This window comes from Gobius niger (genome assembly GCF_951799975.1).
Source record: "Gobius niger genome assembly, contig: SCAFFOLD_48, whole genome shotgun sequence".
Lineage (NCBI taxonomy): Eukaryota > Metazoa > Chordata > Actinopteri > Gobiiformes > Gobiidae > Gobius > Gobius niger.
Genome location: NW_027639329.1, coordinates 32,501 through 55,000, shown reverse-complemented (window position 1 = coordinate 55,000; position 22,500 = coordinate 32,501). Strand labels below are relative to the sequence as shown.

At 54.0% G+C, this 22,500-nt stretch overlaps 1 protein-coding gene across 1 annotated transcript in view; it reads right to left on the bottom strand.

The window, feature by feature from the left end:
• LOC306982579 (SH3 and multiple ankyrin repeat domains protein 2-like) overlaps positions 1-10,284 on the bottom strand; it is a gene marked incomplete at its 5' end in the record, with an annotated part of 69,051 nt that extends 58,767 nt beyond the window's left edge. Inside the window, 3 exons of the mRNA XM_079583044.1 lie at positions 1,042-1,155; positions 6,427-6,584; positions 10,253-10,284. Coding sequence (XP_079439170.1) covers positions 1,042-1,155; positions 6,427-6,584; positions 10,253-10,284 — 304 coding nt within the window. The remainder of the gene's footprint in view (positions 1-1,041; positions 1,156-6,426; positions 6,585-10,252) is intronic.
• Between the last annotated feature and the right edge of the window lie 12,216 nt (positions 10,285-22,500).

Sequence of the window (22,500 nt, the reverse complement as noted above, 5' to 3'; positions counted from 1 at the left end):
TTTTATTTTGAAAACATCTGAAATTTAAGACTTATTTTTAAAAAAATCTGAAATTTAAGACTTTTATTTTGAAAACGGCACAAATTTAAGACTTTTATTTTTAAAACATCTGAAATTCAAGACTTTTATTTTGAAAGCATCACAAATGAATGCTTTTATTGTGAAAGCATTGCCCGTTATGAGTTTTCATTCCACTTCAGATCGTTCTGTCCTTTCTTCTGCAGAAACGCCTTCTGTTAAAACCTAAAACGCCTCATGGTCGTGTCTTCCATCGACGGCAGAAGCTTCTCTCGCACGTCTCTGTATGTGACAGGTTCCTGTGTCAGATTGAAAGTTCCCGAGTTCGAGCTCGATGTGAAACAATGGGATTGGGTGTAATCTCCGCCGCAGATTAACGGATTACGGACAGAATTACAGACAAACATGATTCTCTCTGAGCCGGGAAATAACGGCGTCAGCGTGACCTGATGGAGCTCCAGGAGGTCCCGGAGGTCCCGGAGGTCCCGGAGCATACGGCGCCGCGTCATCCTCCTGAGCCGTGGCACAGGGGTTAGAGGAGGAGCCGTGGCACAGGGGTTAGAGGAGGAGCCGTGGCACAGGGGTTAGAGGAGGAGCCGTGGCACAGGGGTTAGAGGAGGAGCCGTGGCACAGGGGTTAGAGGAGGAGTCGTGGCACAGGGGTTAGAGGAGGAGTCGTGGCACAGGGGTTAGAGGAGGAGCCACTAACCAGAGTCCCCGTCTACCCTGGACAGACATCAGCTCAGGGAAAGTTTAGGAACCAGTGGTTTATTCCAGAATGATGCGGGAGCGGAGTCACAGTGTGAGCGGAGCTACAGTGTGGGCGGAGCTACAGTGTGGACGGAGCTACAGTGTGGGCGGAGCTGCAGTGTGGGCGGAGCTACAGTGTGGACAGAGCTACAGTGTGGGCAGAGCTACAGTGTGGGTGGAGCTACAGTGCGGGCGGAGCTGCAGTGTGGGCGGAGCTACAGTGTGGGCGGAGCTACAGTGTGGGCGGAGCTGCAGTGTGGGCGGAGCTACTCACACGTGCGCTCCTCCAGGGCTTTGGCGGCGACCTCCTCCACGCAGTCGGCCGGGAACCAGCCCACCTGCCCGCGGGCGCTGCCCTCCCAGAAGCCGCCCTCGCCGATGCTCAGCACTGACACACACAGAGGAGGTTAGACTGGAACTGAAGGCAAACTGAAGAGCGAAAACCATGTCAAATGTCTTTATTTAACGATATTAATATGATCATAATGTTTCTCCTTTTTAAAGTTTGAAATGAAAGTGTTACAGAGACCGATATTCACTTTTTTAACCGCGGGAAAATATTACAACATGAGTCAAAATTTGGGTAAAAAAAAATAAACATTTGGCAAATTAACCTCTTACCCCCCGCCTAAACCAAATGCATTCTGTCCTCTATTATAACACCTCATTTGAAAGCTAAGAACCACAAAACTGATCTTTTTCCTCGCGTTGTTGCTGTGTTGTGTCACCTTTTGTATGTTTTTTCTTTCTTTCTTTTTTTCCATTTTGTCACTTTTTTGTTGAGTTTTTGTCATTTTTTTGTTGAATTTTTGTCACATTTTTGTTGAGTTTTTGTAACATTTTTGTTGAGTTTTTGTCACATTTTTGTTGAGTTTTTGTCATTTTTTTGTTGAATTTTTGTCACATTTTTGTTGAGTTTTTGTAACATTTTTGTTGAGTTTTTGTCACATTTTTGTTGAGTTTTTGTCACTTTTTTGTTGAGTTTTTGTCACTTTTTTGTTGAGTTTTTGTCATTTTTTTGTTGAATTTTTGTCACATTTTTGTTGAGTTTTTGTCACATTTTTGTTGAGTTTTTGTCACATTTTTGTTGAGTTTTTGTCACATTTTTGTCGAGTTTTTGTCACATTTTTGTTGAGTTTTTGTCACTTTTTGGTTGAGTTTTTGTTATTTTTTTGTTGAGTTTTTGTCACATTTTTGTTGAATTTTTGTCACATTTTTGTTGAGTTTTTGTCACATTTTTGTTGAGTTTTTGTCACATTTTTGTTGAGTTTTTGTCACTTTTTGGTTGAGTTTTTGTTATTTTTTTGTTGAGTTTTTGTCACATTTTTGTTGAATTTTTGTCACATTTTTTCTCAGTTTTTGTCACTTTTTTGTTGAGTTTTTGTCACATTTTTGTTGAGTTTTTGTCACATTTTTGTTGAGTTTTTGTCACATTTTTGTTGAGTTTTTGTCACATTTTTGTTGAGTTTTTGTCACATTTTTGTTGAGTTTTTGTCACATTTTTGTCGAGTTTTTATCACATTTTTGTCACATTTTTGTCACATTTTTGTTGAGTTTTTGTCACATTTTTGTTGAGTTTTTGTCACATTTTTGTCGAGTTTTTATCACATTTTTGTCACATTTTTGTCACATTTTTGTTGAGTTTTTGTCACATTTTTGTTGAGTTTTTGTCACATTTTTGTTGAGTTTTTGTCACATTTTTGTTGAGTTTTTGTCACATTTTTGTTGAGTTTTTGTCACATTTTTGTTGAGTTTTTGTCACATTTTTGTTGAGTTTTTGTCACATTTTTGTCACATTTTTGTCGAGTTTTTGTCACATTTTTGTCGAGTTTTTATCACATTTTTGTCACATTTTTGTCACATTTTTGTCGAGTTTTTGTCACATTTTTGTTGAATTTTTGTCACATTTTTGTTGAGTTTTTTTCACATTTTTGTTGAGTTTTTGTCACATTTTTGTTGAGTTTTTGTCACATTTTTGTTGAGTTTTTGTCACATTTTTGTTGAGTTTTTGTCACATTTTTGTTGAGTTTTTGTCACATTTTTGTTGAGTTTTTGTCACATTTTTGTTGAGTTTTTGTCACATTTTTGTTGAGTTTTTGTCACATTTTTGTTGAGTTTTTGTCACATTTTTGTCACATTTTTGTCGAGTTTTTGTCACATTTTTGTCGAGTTTTTATCACATTTTTGTCACATTTTTGTCACATTTTTGTCGAGTTTTTGTCACATTTTTGTTGAATTTTTGTCACATTTTTGTTGAGTTTTTTTCACATTTTTGTTGAGTTTTTGTCACATTTTTGTTGAGTTTTTGTCACGTTTTTGTTGAGTTTTTGTCACATTTTTGTTGAATTTTTGTCACTTTTTTGTTGAATTTTTGTCACATTTTTGTTGAGTTTTTGTCACATTTTTGTTGAGTTTTTGTCACATTTTTGTTGAGTTTTTGTCACATTTTTGTCGAGTTTTTGTCACATTTTTGTCGAGTTTTTGTCACATTTTTGTTGAATTTTTGTCACTTTTTGGTTGAATTTTTGTCACATTTTTTCTCAGTTTTTATCACTTTTTTGTCGAGTTTTTGTCACATTTTTGTTGAGTTTTTATCACATTTTTGTTGCGTTTACATCCTTGTTTTCTTCTCCTTTTTTGTGGCTGTTTTGGTGTTTTTTCCCCAAGAAGCTTTTTGATTAGGGTAAAGCCAAACTGGAGAAAATGGGCTCCGTTATTAGACTGATTCTGAACGTATCCTTCATGAGTCATGTGACCTGGGTTCCTTTGTGCAGAGAGGAAAGACGCTGGACTTCAGGACACCGTAAAGCCAGTCCCGTTGCCGTAGTTACCACCACAGGATTCTGCTCTGTTTGTTTCGACGTGTCGGAGCTGAGGTGTCCTGGCATGAAGATGACGTCACTCAAAGGTCGTGGATTTGACTCACAAATGTGGATTAAATGTCACCGGTTTATCAGATCATTCACGAAAACGAGACGAGCTCCACTTCCTCAAACCGAACCTCGTCTTCATCGGTGATTAAAGCCGTAATGAGTCTTTGAAATCTGCCTCTAAATCTGAATAAACTCAAAGCTTCAAAGTGTTTCCGAGTTTCTCCTAAAGCGAGAAAACCTGCTCAGATCAGCTCCATTGAGGCGCCTCAGGGGAAACGATCCGAGGGAAGTGAGGCGTGAATCCAGGCTGATTTGGTGATTTCACAAACTCGACTCGAGGAGACGAAGAGCGACCTGACGCCTCCAAACATCCACAACATCCACACCCGCCGCACTCAGGCTCCGCCCTCTTCTACATCAGCTCAAATTCACCAAAACAATCACAGACCATCGCCATCCGAGCCGACCATGTCAGTTATTCTGTGCAATTAATTGAAATTTGACTACAATTTTGATTATTCCACTAAACGATTACAAAATTGGCATAGTTTTTTTTTTTCTAATTTTTTTTTTTTTCTTTTTTAATTAATTTTTATTTTTATTTATCTATTTTTGCAAAGCAGACTTGCATTATTTCACGGCGCTGGGATTATTTCTCCTTCGCATTTCACGTGCCACGGCTCGTGCTTTTGCCCGACATAAAAACAAACAGTGCTGCGCTGCAGGTGTGAGGGCCGGCCAGCAGGGGGCAGGTGTGAGGCCAGCAGGGGGCAGGTGTGAGGCCAGCAGGGGGCAGGTGTGAGGGCAGCAGGGGGCAGGTGTGAGGACTGGTCAGCAGGGGGCAGGTGTGAGGGCAGGGGGCAGGTGTGAGGACTGGTCAGCAGGGGGCAGGTGTGAGGCCAGCAGGGGGCAGGTGTGAGGCCAGCAGGGGGCAGGTGTGAGGGCAGCAGGGGGCAGGTGTGAGGCCAGCAGGGGGCAGGTGTGAGGGCAGCAGGGGGCAGGTGTGAGGGCAGCAGGGGGCAGGTGTGAGGGCAGCAGGGGGCAGGTGTGAGGGCAGCAGGGGGCAGGTGTGAGGGCAGCAGGGGGCAGGTGTGAGGGCAGCAGGGGGCAGGTGTGAGGGCAGCAGGGGGCAGGTGTGAGGGCAGCAGGGGGCAGGTGTGAGGGCAGCAGGGGGCAGGTGTGAGGTCAGGGGGCAGGTGTGAGGTCAGCAGGGGGCAGGTGTGAGGGCAGCAGGGGGCAGGTGTGAGGACTGGTCAGCAGGGGGCAGGTGTGAGGCCAGCAGGGGGCAGGTGTGAGGACTGGTCAGCAGGGGGCAGGTGTGAGGGCAGCAGGGGGCAGGTGTGAGGGCAGCAGGGGGCAGGTGTGAGGACTGGTCAGCAGGGGGCAGGTGTGAGGGCAGCAGGGGGCAGGTGTGAGGGCAGCAGGGGGCAGGTGTGAGGGCAGCAGGGGGCAGGTGTGAGGGCAGGGGGCAGGTGTGAGGTCAGCAGGGGGCAGGTGTGAGGTCAGCAGGGGGCAGGTGTGAGGGCAGCAGGGGGCAGGTGTGAGGGCAGCAGGGGGCAGGTGTGAGGGCAGCAGGGGGCAGGTGTGAGGACTGGTCAGCAGGGGGCAGGTGTGAGGGCTGGCCAGCAGGGGGCAGGTGTGAGGTCAGCAGGGGGCAGGTGTGAGGTCAGCAGGGGGCAGGTGTGAGGGCAGCAGGGGGCAGGTGTGAGGGCAGCAGGGGGCAGGTGTGAGGACTGGTCAGCAGGGGGCAGGTGTGAGGGCTGGCCAGCAGGGGGCAGGTGTGAGGCCAGCAGGGGGCAGGTGTGAGGGCTGGCCAGCAGGGGGCAGGTGTGAGGCCAGCAGGGGGCAGGTGTGAGGGCTGGCCAGCAGGGGGCAGGTGTGAGGGCAGCAGGGGGCAGGTGTGAGGCCTGGCCAGCAGGGGGCAGGTGTGAGGCCAGCAGGGGGCAGGTGTGACACAGAGACCTCTCCTTAATCGGACATACTTGAAATCATTTGTACTTTTATGACTGTTCAGAAAACAGAAAATATTCAGCATCGTTTTTTATTAATAAATATATAAACAAAATAAAGGAAGCAACTAATCGTTTGAATAATCGTGATTTCAATTATGACAAAAATAATCGTGATTATTATGTTTTGTTTTCAATAATCGCGCCGCCCTATCAGAAATATATAGAAACACTGTTTATAAGCTAAACTGTGGCAGCAGGGGGCGCTGTATTAGAGGACTTTCATGTTTAGTAGAAAGTTTAGAAGGAACAGGAAGTCTCGATGTTTCTGCAACGTCAAATATAAAGAATAGGTGAACATTACAAACAATATATTTACTCTGAGTAAAAGAAACTTTGAAATAATGAGTCAAAATAACGGGCTTTATGCACAAAAACAGACACAAACGAGCAACAAAAACAACAATAACACAATAAAGAAGCGACAAAAACGTGATGAAAACAAAAAAAACAGACAAACACACGGCCACAACGCGACAAAAAGTCATGATTAGTTTTGTAGGTCTTAGCTTTCAAATGAATAACTCTGGTCTATGAGCTCAGGCGGGGGTTAGAGGTGAACTACAGGCTATTTGAGAGATGAAATATCGGCGTATCGGAGACAAACATCCAGATCGGTCGGGCTCTGCTGCGCGAGTTATTTCCTGTGTGTGTGTGTGTGTTTCCCTGTTGTTGTGTGAGGTTGTGTGTAGTTGTGTAGTTGTGTAGTTGTGTAGTTGTGTAGTTGTGTAGTTGTGTAGTTGTGTAGTGGTGTAGTTGTGTAGTTGTGTGGTTCACCTTTGACCCTGTCTCCCTTGTACAGGCTGACCTCTCCGTCGGCCTGAGCGCTGTACGGACGCACCACCACAAAATGGCGGCCGGGGACGGCGCTGTAGAGCTTCCTGCGGGCGCCGTCGCCGCGAGCGCTCGGGCTGAAACACAAACAACACCAAAGGCTCAAAGGTTTTTACAAACATCACAGACCCCTCCCTTTCTTTATTATTATTATTATTATTATTATTATTATTTTACAACAACATTTCCCTCACATTTGTGGACGCTGGAGATAAACTGTCAGCTTAGTTTATTCTTTATTCTTGTATCTCGGACATTTGTGACTTTATGATCTTAGACTCTTTAACAAACAGAGAGTGAGAGGTTTAACTGTGAGAAAACAGCTCCCCCTGGTGGACACTCTGCACCACTGCTCCTGCTGAGACATGAGTGGTACTTCTACTACAATACTACAATACTACCACAATACTACTACTACAACTACATGAACTACTACTACTACATGAACTACTACTACATAATCCCGGTATTGAGCTGTTTGTTGCAGGAGCAAAGTTTTGGTGAAACTTTGAACCAAAACGATCCCAGACCTGAAGCTCAAACAAAACAATCATCAAATATGAACCTGATCTGATGACTCAAAGTCAGTCTCGCTCCAGAAGCAGAAAGGTTTCTGGTTCCAATCCCTGCTCCAGCTGCAGGATGTCTCTGTGTCCTTGAGCAAAGCACTTCCTGCTCCTGTGTGTGAGTTCCTCCTGTTTCTCCCTCTCTGCCCACACGTCTGTAATGTGAGGGAAGTGTCTTGCTCAAGGACACGGTGACCCTTATGCCCTGGTCTGAGGAGGGATCAGACCCACGACCTTTAGGTCAGAACTGGAGGCAAACTGAAGAGCGAAAACCATGAAAGAACAATCAAACCATGTCAAATGTCTTTACTTAACGATATTAATGTGATGATAATGTTTCTCCTTTTTAACATTTGAAATGAAAGTGTTACAGAGGCCGATATTCACCTTTTTAACCGCGGGAAAATATTACAACATGAATCAAAATCTGGGTAAAAAAAAAGAAAAAACAAATGCGTTCTGTCCTCTATTATAACACCTCATTTGAAAGCTAAGAACCACAAAACTGATCTTTTTCCTCGCGTTGTTCCTGTGTCTCCTTTTGTATGTTTTTTCTTTCTTTCTTTTTTCCATTTTGTCACTTTTTTGTTGAATTTTTGTCACATTTTTGTTGAGTTTTTGTCACATTTTTGTCACATTTTTGTCACATTTTTGTTGAGTTTTTGTCACATTTTTGTCACATTTTTGTCACATTTTTGTCACATTTTTGTCACATTTTTGTCACATTTTTGTCACATTTAGGTCAGAAGAAGCAACTGAACTGAACTGAACGTCTGAGCCCGAACACCAGGAAACACAAACACTGTGTCTCATGTGTCAGATCAACAGTGTAAGAACTGATTATTACTCTTTACACCAGGGTCTGGGTGATACTGGACTCTGATTGGCTGGTGCATTATTTTGGTATAACCGCACACGTAGTCCGGTGGTTAAATCACTGGGATATCACTCCGCTGTGGCGTCGCCATAGCAACGCGTGACACAGCTGAATAAACGTTAAGCTGATCAAAGACTGACTGGAGATGGATTTTGTTATAAATTTTAATATTTTTGGCCAAAATAAATGGTTTGATGAATGGGAAGAAGACGAGAGCAAGAAAAGCAAAGGCACAAGGAGTTAACGCTGGAGCAGCTGAACGGGATTGAAGATGAGAAAGACGAAGAGAACACAAACTAACCAAATGGGCTGTCACGATCCTGAAAGACTTCATAAAAGAAAAGGGGAAACATGCTGAACTCGACCATGTATCAGCAGATGAACTGAACAACATTTTGAGAGAGTTTTCCGCGTCAGTGCAGCCTCAGACGGGGAAACACTACAGTGTACAACGCGGTGCTTAAAGCGGTGATAAAACAGAAAGTCCGAGAACGACTAGAGCTGCCACCATCCCAAGCAGGCACTCTGACCCCAACGAAGCTCAGAAAGGAAACCTCCGTGGTTTCATGTGTGCGATGCCAGGCGATCCGTTGTGTCCGGTGGCAAGTTTCAAAAAGTACGTGTCCAAATGCCCAGATGGCACAGCAGCTTTTTACCTGCACCCGAAGCGCAGCCACAGCGCACAAGCCCAGGCAATATACTTATCAGCATCATCCGTTACTCTCGGCTCTTCACTGGGATCTCAAAGAGCCGTTTAAAAGACTGGCTCTTTGTAATACAGTATTTCCGTGCCTTTAGCTTTGAGAAAGATCCGGCTCTTTTCACAATCCAGGTCCGAGAACCGTTCACCTTAAAGAGCCGTTCAAAAGAGCCGTTCACCTTAAAGAGCCGTTCAATAGAGCCGTTCACCTTAAGAGCCGTTCAAAAGAGCCGCTCGCTCAGGAACGTCACATCAGTACGACAAGGGAGCCGCACTTTAGCCACGACTGATCTACAGCAGGAGAAGCTTCTCTTAACGACTGATCTGCAGCAGGAGAAGCTTCTCTTAACGACTGATCTGCAGCAGGAGAAGCTTCTCTTAACGACTGATCTGCAGCAGGAGAAGCTTCTCTTAGTAACGACTGATCTACAGCAGGAGAAGCTTCTCTTAGTAACGACTGATCTACAGCAGGAGAAGCTTCTCTTAGTAACGACTGATCTACAGCAGGAGAAGCTTCTCTTAACGACTGATCTGCAGCAGGAGAAGCTTCTCTTAGTAACGACTGATCTACAGCAGGAGAAGCTTCTCTTAGTAACGACTGATCTACAGCAGGAGAAGCTTCTCTGAGCCAGGACTGATCTACAGCAGGAGAAGCTTCTCTTAACGACTGATCTACAGCAGGAGAAGCTTCTCTTAGTAACGACTGATCTACAGCAGGAGAAGCTTCTCTTAGTAACGACTGATCTGCAGCAGGAGAAGCTTCTCTTAGTAACGTCTGATCTGCAGCAGGAGAAGCTTCTCTTAGTAACGACTGATCTGCAGCAGGAGAAGCTTCTCTTAGTAACGTCTGATCTACAGCAGGAGAAGCTTCTCTTAACGACTGATCTACAGCAGGAGAAGCTTCTCTTAACGACTGATCTACAGCAGGAGAAGCTTCTCTTAGTAACGACTGATCTACAGCAGGAGAAGCTTCTCTTAACGACTGATCTACAGCAGGAGAAGCTTCTCTTAACGACTGATCTACAGCAGGAGAAGCTTCTCTTAACGACTGATCTACAACAGGAGAAGCTTCTCTTAGTAACGACTGATCTACAGCAGGAGAAGCTTCTCTTAACGACTGATCTACAGCAGGAGAAGCTTCTCTTAACGACTGATCTACAGCAGGAGAAGCTTCTCTTAGTAACGACTGATCTACAGCAGGAGAAGCTTCTCTTCTTAAGCTGACACGATGGAGACCCCTAGAGGTCAGATACGTCAATAACAGAGTCTGTCTCCAAAGAAAAGTGGATTGTAGGTCAGTGGGAGTGACTTTGTTCCTGCTCCGAGCGGCTGAGATGAAGTGGGTCGCTCTGTTCTCTGGGTCTGACCTGCTCCAGAAGGTTCTCCCTGAGCTCCGAGCAGGAACCCAACCCTGACTGCTTCATGTGCAGCAAATACAGCAAATACACCAAATAAACCAAATACACCAAATACACTAAATACACTAAATACACCAAATACACCAAATACAGCTCCATAATCAGCAACAGCTACGATGAAAGGTGTTTCTGCTTAAACTGTTAAAATATCAACACTTTCCGGACTGGATTTGTCCCGTCAGGTTAAACCTCCATAAACACTCCTAACTGCATGTTCTCCGTGCCCTCAGTGCCCCCCATGTCGCCCTCATGTCGCCCCTCATGTCGCCCTCATGTCGCCCCTCATGTCGCCCCCCATGTCGCCCCCCATGTCGCCCTCATGTCGCCCCTCATGTCGCCCTCATGTCGCCCCTCATGTCGCCCCTCATGTCGCCCCTCATGTCGCCCTCATGTCGCCCCCATGTCGCCCCTCATGTCGCCCCCCATGTCGCCCTCATGTCGCCCCTCATGTCGCCCCCATGTCGCCCCCATGTCGCCCCCCATGTCGCCCCCCATGTCGCCCCTCATGTCGCCCCTCATGTCGCCCTCATGTCGCCCCTCATGTCGCCCTCATGTCGCCCCTCATGTCGCCCCTCATGTCGCCCCCCATGTCGCCCCCATGTCGCCCCCCATGTCGCCCCCATGTCTCCCCCATGTCTCCCCCATGTCGCCCCCATGTCGCCCCCATGTCTCCCCCATGTCGCCCCCATGTCGCCCCCATGTCGCCCCCATGTCGCCCCCATGTCGCCCCCATGTCGCCCCCATGTCGCCCCCCATGTCTCCCCCATGTCGCCCCCCATGTCGCCCCCATGTCTCCCCCATGTCGCCCCCATGTCGCCCCCATGTCGCCCCCATGTCTCCCCCATGTCGCCCCCATGTCGCCCCCATGTCGCCCCCCATGTCGCCCCCATGTCGCCCCTCATGTCGCCCCCCATGTCGCCCCTCATGTCGCCCCCATGTCGCCCTCATGTCGCCCCTCATGTCGCCCCTCATGTCGCCCCTCATGTCGCCCTCATGTCGCCCTCATGTCGCCCCTCATGTCGCCCTCATGTCGCCCCTCATGTCGCCCCTCATGTCGCCCCTCATGTCGCCCCTCATGTCGCCCCCATGTCGCCCCTCATGTCGCCCCCCATGTCGCCCCTCATGTCGCCCCTCATGTCGCCCCCATGTCGCACCCATGTCGCCCTCATGTCGCCCCTCATGTCGCCCTCATGTCGCCCCTCATGTCGCCCCTCATGTCGCCCCTCATGTCGCCCCTCATGTCGCCCCTCATGTCGCCCCTCATGTCGCCCCCCATGTCGCCCCTCATGTCGCCCCTCATGTCGCCCCTCATGTCGCCCCTCATGTCGCCCCCATGTCGCCCCCCATGTCGCCCCCATGTCGCCCCCATGTCGCCCCCATGTCTCCCCCATGTCTCCCCCATGTCGCCCCCATGTCGCCCCTCATGTCGCCCCTCATGTCGCCCCTCATGTCGCCCCCATGTCGCCCCTCATGTCGCCCCCCATGTCGCCCCCATGTCGCCCCCATGTCTCCCCCATGTCGCCCCCATGTCGCCCCTCATGTCGCCCCCATGTCGCCCCTCATGTCGCCCCCATGTCGCCCCTCATGTCGCCCCCCATGTCGCCCCCATGTCTCCCCCATGTCTCCCCCATGTCGCCCCCATGTCGCCCCTCATGTCGCCCCTCATGTCGCCCCTCATGTCGCCCCCATGTCGCCCCTCATGTCGCCCCCCATGTCGCCCCCATGTCGCCCCCATGTCGCCCCCATGTCGCCCCCCATGTCTCCCCCATGTCGCCCCCCATGTCGCCCCCATGTCTCCCCCATGTCGCCCCCATGTCGCCCCCATGTCGCCCCCATGTCTCCCCCATGTCGCCCCCATGTCGCCCCCATGTCGCCCCCCATGTCGCCCCCATGTCGCCCCTCATGTCGCCCCCCATGTCGCCCCTCATGTCGCCCCCATGTCGCCCTCATGTCGCCCCTCATGTCGCCCCTCATGTCGCCCTCATGTCGCCCCTCATGTCGCCCTCATGTCGCCCCTCATGTCGCCCCTCATGTCGCCCCTCATGTCGCCCTCATGTCGCCCCTCATGTCGCCCCCCATGTCGCCCTCATGTCGCCCCTCATGTCGCCCTCATGTCGCCCTCATGTTGCCCCTCATGTCGCCCTCATGTCGCCCTCATGTCGCCCCTCATGTCGCCCTCATGTCGCCCCTCATGTCGCCCCTCATGTCGCCCCTCATGTCGCCCTCATGTCGCCCCTCATGTCGCCCCCCATGTCGCCCCTCATGTCGCCCCCCATGTCGCCCTCATGTCGCCCCTCATGTCGCCCTCATGTCGCCCCTCATGTCGCCCCTCATGTCGCCCTCATGTCGCCCCTCATGTCGCCCCTCATGTCGCCCCCATGTCGCCCCCATGTCGCCCCCATGTCGCCCCCATGTCGCCCCTCATGTCGCCCTCATGTCGCCCCTCATGTCGCCCTCATGTCGCCCCTCATGTCGCCCCTCATGTCGCCCTCATGTCGCCCCTCATGTCGCCCTCATGTCGCCCCTCATGTCGCCCCTCATGTCGCCCCCATGTCGCCCCCATGTCGCCCCCATGTCGCCCCCATGTCGCCCCTCATGTCGCCCTCATGTCGCCCCTCATGTCGCCCTCATGTCGCCCCTCATGTCGCCCCTCATGTCGCCCTCATGTCGCCCCTCATGTCGCCCCCCATGTCGCCCCCCATGTCGCCCCTCATGTCGCCCCTCATGTCGCCCTCATGTCGCCCTCATGTCGCCCCTCATGTCGCCCCTCATGTCGCCCCTCATGTCGCCCTCATGTCGCCCCTCATGTCGCCCTCATGTCGCCCTCATGTCGCCCCTCATGTCGCCCCTCATGTCGCCCTCATGTCGCCCCTCATGTCGCCCCTCATGTCGCCCTCATGTCGCCCCTCATGTCGCCCTCATGTCGCCCCCCATGTCGCCCTCATGTCGCCCTCATGTCGCCCTCATGTCGCCCTCATGTCGCCCTCATGTCGCCCCCCATGTCGCCCTCATGTCGCCCCTCATGTCGCCCTCATGTCGCCCCTCATGTCGCCCCCCATGTCGCCCTCATGTCGCCCCTCATGTCGCCCTCATGTCGCCCCTCATGTCGCCCCTCATGTCGCCCCTCATGTCGCCCTCATGTCGCCCCTCATGTCGCCCTCATGTCGCCCCCCATGTCGCCCTCATGTCGCCCCTCATGTCGCCCTCATGTCGCCCCTCATGTCGCCCCTCATGTCGCCCCTCATGTCGCCCCCATGTCGCCCCTCATGTCGCCCCTCATGTCGCCCCTCATGTCGCCCCTCATGTCGCCCTCATGTCGCCCCTCATGTCGCCCTCATGTCGCCCCTCATGTCGCCCCTCATGTCGCCCCTCATGTCGCCCCCATGTCGCCCCCATGTCGCCCTCATGTCGCCCTCATGTCGCCCCTCATGTCGCCCTCATGTCGCCCCTCATGTCGCCCTCATGTCGCCCCTCATGTCGCCCCTCATGTCGCCCCTCATGTCGCCCCTCATGTCGCCCCTCATGTCGCCCCTCATGTCGCCCCTCATGTCGCCCCTCATGTCGCCCCTCATGTCGCCCCTCATGTCGCCCCCATGTCTCCCCCCATGTCGCCCCCATGTCGCCCTCATGTCGCCCCTCATGTCGCCCCTCATGTCGCCCCTCATGTCGCCCCCCATGTCGCCCCTCATGTCGCCCCTCATGTCGCCCCTCATGTCGCCCCCATGTCGCCCCTCATGTCGCCCCCATGTCGCCCCCATGTCGCCCCCCATGTCGCCCCCATGTCGCCCCCATGTCGCCCCTCATGTCGCCCCTCATGTCGCCCCTCATGTCGCCCTCATGTCGCCCCTCATGTCGCCCCTCATGTCGCCCCTCATGTCGCCCCTCATGTCGCCCCTCATGTCGCCCCTCATGTCGCCCCTCATGTCGCCCCTCATGTCGCCCCTCATGTCGCCCTCATGTCGCCCTCATGTCGCCCCTCATGTCGCCCTCATGTCGCCCCCATGTCGCCCCCATGTCGCCCCCATGTCGCCCCTCATGTCGCCCCTCATGTCGCCCCTCATGTCGCCCCCCATGTCGCCCCTCATGTCGCCCCCATGTCGCCCCTCATGTCGCCCCCCATGTCGCCCCTCATGTCGCCCCTCATGTCGCCCTCATGTCGCCCCTCATGTCGCCCCTCATGTCGCCCCCATGTCGCCCCTCATGTCGCCCCCCATGTCGCCCCTCATGTCGCCCCTCATGTCGCCCCCATGTCGCCCCCATGTCGCCCTCATGTCGCCCCTCATGTCGCCCTCATGTCGCCCCTCATGTCGCCCCTCATGTCGCCCCTCATGTCGCCCCTCATGTCGCCCCTCATGTCGCCCCCCATGTCGCCCCTCATGTCGCCCCTCATGTCGCCCCTCATGTCGCCCCTCATGTCGCCCCCATGTCGCCCCCATGTCGCCCCCATGTCGCCCCCATGTCGCCCCCATGTCGCCCCCATGTCGCCCCTCATGTCGCCCCCCATGTCGCCCCCATGTCGCCCCCATGTCTCCCCCATGTCGCCCCCATGTCTCCCCCATGTCGCCCCCATGTCGCCCCCATGTCGCCCCCATGTCGCCCCTCATGTCGCCCCTCATGTCGCCCCTCATGTCGCCCCCATGTCGCCCCTCATGTCGCCCCCATGTCGCCCCTCATGTCGCCCCCCATGTCGCCCCCATGTCTCCCCCATGTCTCCCCCATGTCGCCCCCATGTCGCCCCTCATGTCGCCCCTCATGTCGCCCCCCATGTCGCCCTCATGTCGCCCCTCATGTCGCCCCTCATGTCGCCCTCATGTCGCCCCTCATGTCGCCCCCATGTCGCCCCTCATGTCGCCCCCCATGTCGCCCCCATGTCGCCCCCATGTCGCCCCCATGTCGCCCCCCATGTCTCCCCCATGTCGCCCCCCATGTCGCCCCCATGTCTCCCCCATGTCGCCCCCATGTCGCCCCCATGTCGCCCCCATGTCTCCCCCATGTCGCCCCCATGTCGCCCCCATGTCGCCCCCCATGTCGCCCCCATGTCGCCCCTCATGTCGCCCCCCATGTCGCCCCTCATGTCGCCCCCATGTCGCCCTCATGTCGCCCCTCATGTCGCCCCTCATGTCGCCCTCATGTCGCCCCTCATGTCGCCCTCATGTCGCCCCTCATGTCGCCCCTCATGTCGCCCCTCATGTCGCCCTCATGTCGCCCCTCATGTCGCCCCCCATGTCGCCCTCATGTCGCCCCTCATGTCGCCCTCATGTCGCCCTCATGTCGCCCCTCATGTCGCCCTCATGTCGCCCTCATGTCGCCCCTCATGTCGCCCTCATGTCGCCCCTCATGTCGCCCCTCATGTCGCCCCTCATGTCGCCCTCATGTCGCCCCTCATGTCGCCCCCCATGTCGCCCCTCATGTCGCCCCCCATGTCGCCCTCATGTCGCCCCTCATGTCGCCCTCATGTCGCCCCTCATGTCGCCCCTCATGTCGCCCTCATGTCGCCCCTCATGTCGCCCCTCATGTCGCCCCCATGTCGCCCCCATGTCGCCCCCATGTCGCCCCTCATGTCGCCCTCATGTCGCCCCTCATGTCGCCCTCATGTCGCCCCTCATGTCGCCCCCTCATGTCGCCCCTCATGTCGCCCCTCATGTCGCCCCTCATGTCGCCCCCATGTCGCCCCTCATGTCGCCCCTCATGTCGCCCTCATGTCGCCCTCATGTCGCCCCTCATGTCGCCCTCATGTCGCCCCCATGTCGCCCCTCATGTCGCCCTCATGTCGCCCCCATGTCGCCCCTCATGTCGCCCTCATGTCGCCCCCATGTCGCCCCCATGTCGCCCCCCATGTCGCCCCCATGTCGCCCCTCATGTCGCCCCCCATGTCGCCCTCATGTCGCCCCTCATGTCGCCCTCATGTCGCCCCTCATGTCGCCCCCATGTCGCCCCTCATGTCGCCCCTCATGTCGCCCTCATGTCGCCCTCATGTCGCCCCTCATGTCGCCCTCATGTCGCCCCTCATGTCGCCCTCATGTCGCCCCTCATGTCGCCCTCATGTCGCCCCTCATGTCGCCCCTCATGTCGCCCTCATGTCGCCCTCATGTCGCCCCTCATGTCGCCCTCATGTCGCCCCTCATGTCGCCCCTCATGTCGCCCCTCATGTCGCCCTCATGTCGCCCCTCATGTCGCCCCTCATGTCGCCCCTCATGTCGCCCTCATGTCGCCCCTCATGTCGCCCCTCATGTCGCCCTCATGTCGCCCTCATGTCGCCCCTCATGTCGCCCTCATGTCGCCCCTCATGTCGCCCCCCATGTCGCCCCTCATGTCGCCCCCCATGTCGCCCTCATGTCGCCCCTCATGTCGCCCTCATGTCGCCCCTCATGTCGCCCCTCATGTCGCCCCTCATGTCGCCCTCATGTCGCCCCTCATGTCGCCCCCCATGTCGCCCTCATGTCGCCCCCCATGTCGCCCTCATGTCGCCCCTCATGTCGCCCTCATGTCGCCCCTCATGTCGCCCTCATGTCGCCCCTCATGTCGCCCCCATGTCGCCCCTCATGTCGCCCCTCATGTCGCCCTCATGTCGCCCTCATGTCGCCCCTCATGTCGCCCTCATGTCGCCCTCATGTCGCCCTCATGTCGCCCTCATGTCGCCCCCATGTCGCCCCTCATGTCGCCCCTCATGTCGCCCCTCATGTCGCCCCTCATGTCGCCCTCATGTCGCCCTCATGTCGCCCCCATGTCGCCCTCATGTCGCCCCTCATGTCGCCCCTCATGTCGCCCTCATGTCGCCCCTCATGTCGCCCCTCATGTCGCCCCTCATGTCGCCCTCATGTCGCCCTCATGTCGCCCCTCATGTCGCCCCTCATGTCGCCCCTCATGTCGCCCTCATGTCGCCCCTCATGTCGCCCTCATGTCGCCCTCATGTCGCCCCTCATGTCGCCCCTCATGTCGCCCTCATGTCGCCCCTCATGTCGCCCCTCATGTCGCCCCTCATGTCGCCCCCATGTCGCCCCTCATGTCGCCCCCATGTCGCCCCTCATGTCGCCCCTCATGTCGCCCCTCATGTCGCCCCTCATGTCGCCCCCATGTCGCCCCTCATGTCGCCCCCCATGTCGCCCCCCATGTCGCCCCCCATGTCGCCCCCCATGTCGCCCCCATGTCGCCCCCCATGTCGCCCCCATGTCGCCCCCCATGTCGCCCCCATGTCGCCCTCATGTCGCCCCCCATGTCGCCCCCCATGTCGCCCCCATGTCGCCCCTCATGTCGCCCCTCATGTCGCCCCTCATGTCGCCCCTCATGTCGCCCCCATGTCGCCCCTCATGTCGCCCCCCATGTCGCCCCCCATGTCGCCCCCCATGTCGCCCCCCATGTCGCCCCCATGTCGCCCCCCATGTCGCCCCCATGTCGCCCCCCATGTCGCCCCCATGTCGCCCCCATGTCGCCCCTCATGTCGCCCCCCATGTCGCCCCCCATGTCGCCCCTCATGTCGCCCCTCATGTCGCCCCCATGTCGCCCCCATGTCGCCCCTCATGTCGCCCCCCATGTCGCCCCCCATGTCGCCCCCCATGTCGCCCCCCATGTCGCCCCCATGTCGCCCCCCATGTCACCCCCATGTCGCCCCCATGTCGCCCTCATGTCGCCCCCCATGTCGCCCCCATGTCGCCCTCATGTCGCCCCCCATGTCGCCCCCCATGTCGCCCCCATGTCGCCCCCATGTCGCCCCCCATGTCGCCCCCCATGTCGCCCCCATGTCGCCCCCATGTCGCCCCCCATGTCGCCCCCATGTCGCCCCCATGTCGCCCCCATGTCGCCCCCATGTCGCCCCCATGTCGCCCCCATGTCGCCCTCATGTCGCCCCCCATGTCGCCCCCCATGTCGCCCCCATGTCGCCCCCCATGTCGCCCTCATGTCGCCCCCATGTCGCCCCCATGTCGCCCCTCATGTCGCCCCCATGTCGCCCCCCATGTCGCCCCCCATGTCGCCCCCCATGTCGCCCCCATGTCGCCCCCCATGTCGCCCCCATGTGGCCCCCATGTCGCCCCCATGTCTCCCCCATGTCGCCCCCATGTGGCCCCCATGTCTCCCCCCATGTCGCCCTCATGTCGCCCTCATGTCGCCCCCATGTCGCCCTCATGTCGCCCCCATGTCGCCCCCATGTCGCCCCCATGTCGCCCCCATGTCGCCCCTGGTCGCCCCCCATGTCGCCCCCCATGTCGCCCCCCATGTCGCCCCCATGTCGCCCCCATGTCGCCCCCCATGTCGCCCCCATGTCGCCCCCATGTCGCCCTCATGTCGCCCCCATGTCGCCCCCATGTCGCCCCCCATGTCGCCCCTCATGTCGCCCCCATGTCGCCCCCCATGTCGCCCCCCATGTCGCCCCCATGTCGCCCCCATGTCGCCCCCATGTCGCCCCCCATGTCGCCCTCATGTCGCCCTCATGTCGCCCCCATGTCGCCCTCATGTCGCCCCCATGTCGCCCCCATGTCGCCCCCATGTCGCCCCTGGTCGCCCCCCATGTCGCCCCCCATGTCGCCCCCATGTCGCCCCCATGTCGCCCCCATGTCGCCCCCCATGTCGCCCTCATGTCGCCCTCATGTCGCCCCCATGTCGCCCTCATGTCGCCCCCATGTCGCCCCCATGTCGCCCCCATGTCGCCCCTGGTCGCCCCCCATGTCGCCCCCCATGTCGCCCCCATGTCGCCCCCATGTCGCCCCCATGTCGCCCCCATGTCGCCCCCATGTCGCCCCCCCTGTCGCCCCTGGTCACTGCCAGTCTCTCTGGGACTGTGTGGATCTGCTCTCCCACACGCGACACCTCAGAACTAAATGACCGACTCGCACGACGGCGTCTTCAGGCTCCTCCTCTGGACGCCGACGCCGGACACTCCAACACATCAGGCCGTTATTCTCAACAAGCCTCAGTAAGTCATTTCAGACTTTGATCACAGAGCACCTGCTTATTGGATTCGACGCTGCCCTGGTCACATGGGTCACCTGGGTCACCTGGGTCACCTGGGTCACATGGGTCACCTGGGTCACATGGGTCACCTGGGTCATAGCCATTTTAAAAAAGAGAAAATCCATCCATGCTCCATCCTCATACATCTCAGTCTGAAACGCTCACTGACACATGTAAACAGACGGGAGTCTCTGCCTCACTCGGGGGAAACATGTTCATCAGTCAGAGGAAAACATTATGATTGTGAGTAATTGTCATTGCAGAGTCTACAGTACGGGGGGGTTGGGACGGGGGGGGGGGGGGGGGGGGTTCAGCTGGAGGGGGTTACTGTGGCAACGAGTGGAGGTTGATTGACAGCTGTCACTGAGCATGTGTGTGTGTGTGTGTGTGTGTGTGTGTGTGTGTGTGTGTGTGTGTGTGTGTGTGTGTGAACAGCTGTGTCAAACTGTCTCTGAGGAGAAAGAATGAAATCCCTGAGGAGGAAACATCACTGAAAGATCTGACCTTCATCCCAGTGGTTCTGATAAACATCTGCCAGAGAACGGCTTTTCTTTAAGGTTCTCGGTTCTCTGTTGTGAAAGAGCCGGATCTTTTCCCCCGAACATATAAATGAGATGAATCAGCGAGAACCGACTTTACTCAAAGGGAACTGGTTCAAACATCACTGAACCAAAAACAAATCATAACAAAGGAACCCTGACCCCACTCCTCGACTTTAGAGAAGCTCAGTCAGTGAGGTGAACATGCAGCAGCAACATCTGGACAAACCACTGTCACTCTAGGGTCGAGTCCAGAAACTCAGAGCTCGACAGACAGCTGAGGACATGCAGCTCTGGACAAGAATCTGAAGGCATCTGCGAGCCTTCCTGACCTCCACAACCAGCCATCTTCAGGAGTGTGGTTTCAGACCTGACCTCCACCACAGCCTCCACAGCAGGAGATGTGTCACCAAGCACGGGTCATGCAGTGTGGGTTCAGTCCAACAATGGGAGGGTCTACAGAACAGTGCCAGGCTGTCCTGGTTAGTGCAGGTCTGGGTCAGTCGGCTCATCCGAGATGATGTTCACCAAGTTCCTGGTCCAGCTCCGTTCTTATCGGTCAGCAGGGGCTTGATCTCCTGAAGCTCCTCCATAATAAGATATTTAGGGCCTGATGTTTCAGCAGACGAAGCCGGAAAAATGAAACAAGACGTAACAAAAACCTGACAAAAGAGCTCGTGGTGGGGGTGGGACGGCTCGTAGGTTTGGAGCTCGTGGTGGGGGGGGGCGGCTCATAGCAGGTTTGTAAATCTCATCTCCAGGGCAATAATGTTCTTGTTTCTGGTTCTGAAAGTCTTGATCTCCTGAAGCTCCTCCATAATAAGATATTTAGGGCCTGATGTTCAGCAGACGAAGCCGGAAAAATGAACCAAGACGGAACAAAAACCTGACACAAGAGCCACAAAAAGTCAAATCCGCAGATGAAAAAGGAAACATGTTGGAGCTCGTGGTGGGGGTGGGACGGCTCGTACCGGGTTTGTAAATCTCATCTCCAGGGCAGTAATGTTCTTGTTCTGGTTCTGAAAGTCTCGTTCCGCTCACAGTTCAAACCAAGGTCAGATTTCAGGCTCATTTCCAGAAAGACCAGAGAGAAAACCAAAAGAACCATCAGGACATGCCCTGCAGAAGAGCGGCCCAGAGACCTGCTTTAACTCCACGCTGCTGTTCTGGTGTTCTGATGTTCTGATGTTCTGATGTTCTGATGTTCTGATGTTCTGATGTTCTGATGTTCTGATGTTCAATGTTCAATGTTCTGATGTTCAATGTTCTGATGTTCTGGTGTTCTGATGTTCTGATGTTCTGATGTTCAATGTTCTGATGTTCAATTTCTGGTGTTCTGATGTTCTGGTGTTCTGATGTGCTGATGTGCTGATGTTCTGGTGTTCTGGTGTTCTGGTGTTCTGGTGTTCTGATGTTCTGATGTTCTGAAGTTCTGATGTTCAATGTTCTGATGTTCTGATGTTCAATGTTCTGATGTTCAATTTCTGGTGTTCTGGTGTTCTGATGTTCTGATGTGCTGATGTTCTGGTGTTCTGATGTTCTGATGTGCTGATGTTCTGGTGTTCTGATGTTCTGATGTGCTGATGTTCTGGTGTTCTGATGTTCTGATGTGCTGATGTTCTGGTGTTCTGGTGTTCTGATGTTCTGGTGTTCAATGTTCTGATGTTCTGATGTTCAATGTTCTGATGTTCAATGTTCTGATGTTCAATGTTCTGATGTTCAATGTTCTGATGTTCTGATGTTCTGATGTTCTGGTGTTCTGATGTTCTGGTGTTCTGATGTTCTGATGTTCAATGTTCTGATGTTCAATGTTCTGATGTTCAATGTTCTGATGTTCTGGTGTTCTGATGTTCTGATGTTCTGATGTTCAATGTTCTGATGTTCTGATGTTCTGGTGTTCTGATGTTCTGATGTTCTGATGTTCAATGTTCTGATGTTCTGATGTTCTGATGTTCTGATGTTCTGGTGTTCTGATGTTCTGATGTTCTGATGTTCTGATGTGCTGATGTTCTGGTGTTCTGGTGTTCTGATGTGCTGATGTTCTGATGTTCTGATGTGCTGGTGTTCTGGTGTTCTGGTGTTCTGATGTGCTGATGTTCTGGTGTTCTGGTGTTCTGGTGTTCTGATGTTCTGATGTTCTGATGTGCTGATGTTCTGATGTGCTGGTGTGCTGATGTTCTGATGTGCTGATGTTCTGGTGTTCTGATGTTCTGATGTTCTGGTGTTCTGGTGTTCTGGTGTTCTGATGTTCTGATGTTCTGATGTTCTGGTGTTCTGGTGTTCTGATGTTCTGGTGTTCTGATGTTCTGGTGTGCTGATGTTCTGATGTGCTGATGTGCTGATGTTCTGGTGTTCTGATGTTCTGGTGTTCTGGTGTTCTGGTGTTCTGGTGTTCTGATGTTCTGATGTTCTGATGTTCTGATGTTCTGGTGTTCTGGTGTTCTGGTGTTCTGATGTTCTGATGTGCTGGTGTTCTGATGTTCTGATGTTCTGATGTTCTGATGTTCTGATGTTCAATGTTCTGATGTTCAATGTTCTGATGTTCTGATGTTCTGATGTTCAATGTTCTGATGTTCTGATGTTCTGATGTTCTGATGTTCTGGTGTTCTGATGTTCTGATGTGCTGATGTTCTGATGTTCTGATGTTCTGGTGTTCTGGTGTTCTGATGTTCTGGTGTTCTGGTGTGCTGATGTGCTGATGTTCTGGTGTGCTGATGTTCTGATGTTCTGATGTGCCGATGTTCTGATGCTCTGATGTTCTGTTGTTCTGATGTTCTGATGTTCTGATGTTCTGATGTTCTGGTGTTCTGGTGTTCTGATGTTCTGATGTTCTGGTGTTCTGATGTTCTGATGTTCTGATGTTCTGGTGTTCTGATGTTCTGATGTTCTGATGTTCTGATGTTCTGATGTTCTGATGTTCTGGTGTGCTGATGTTCTGGTGTGCTGATGTTCTGATGTGCTGATGTTCTGA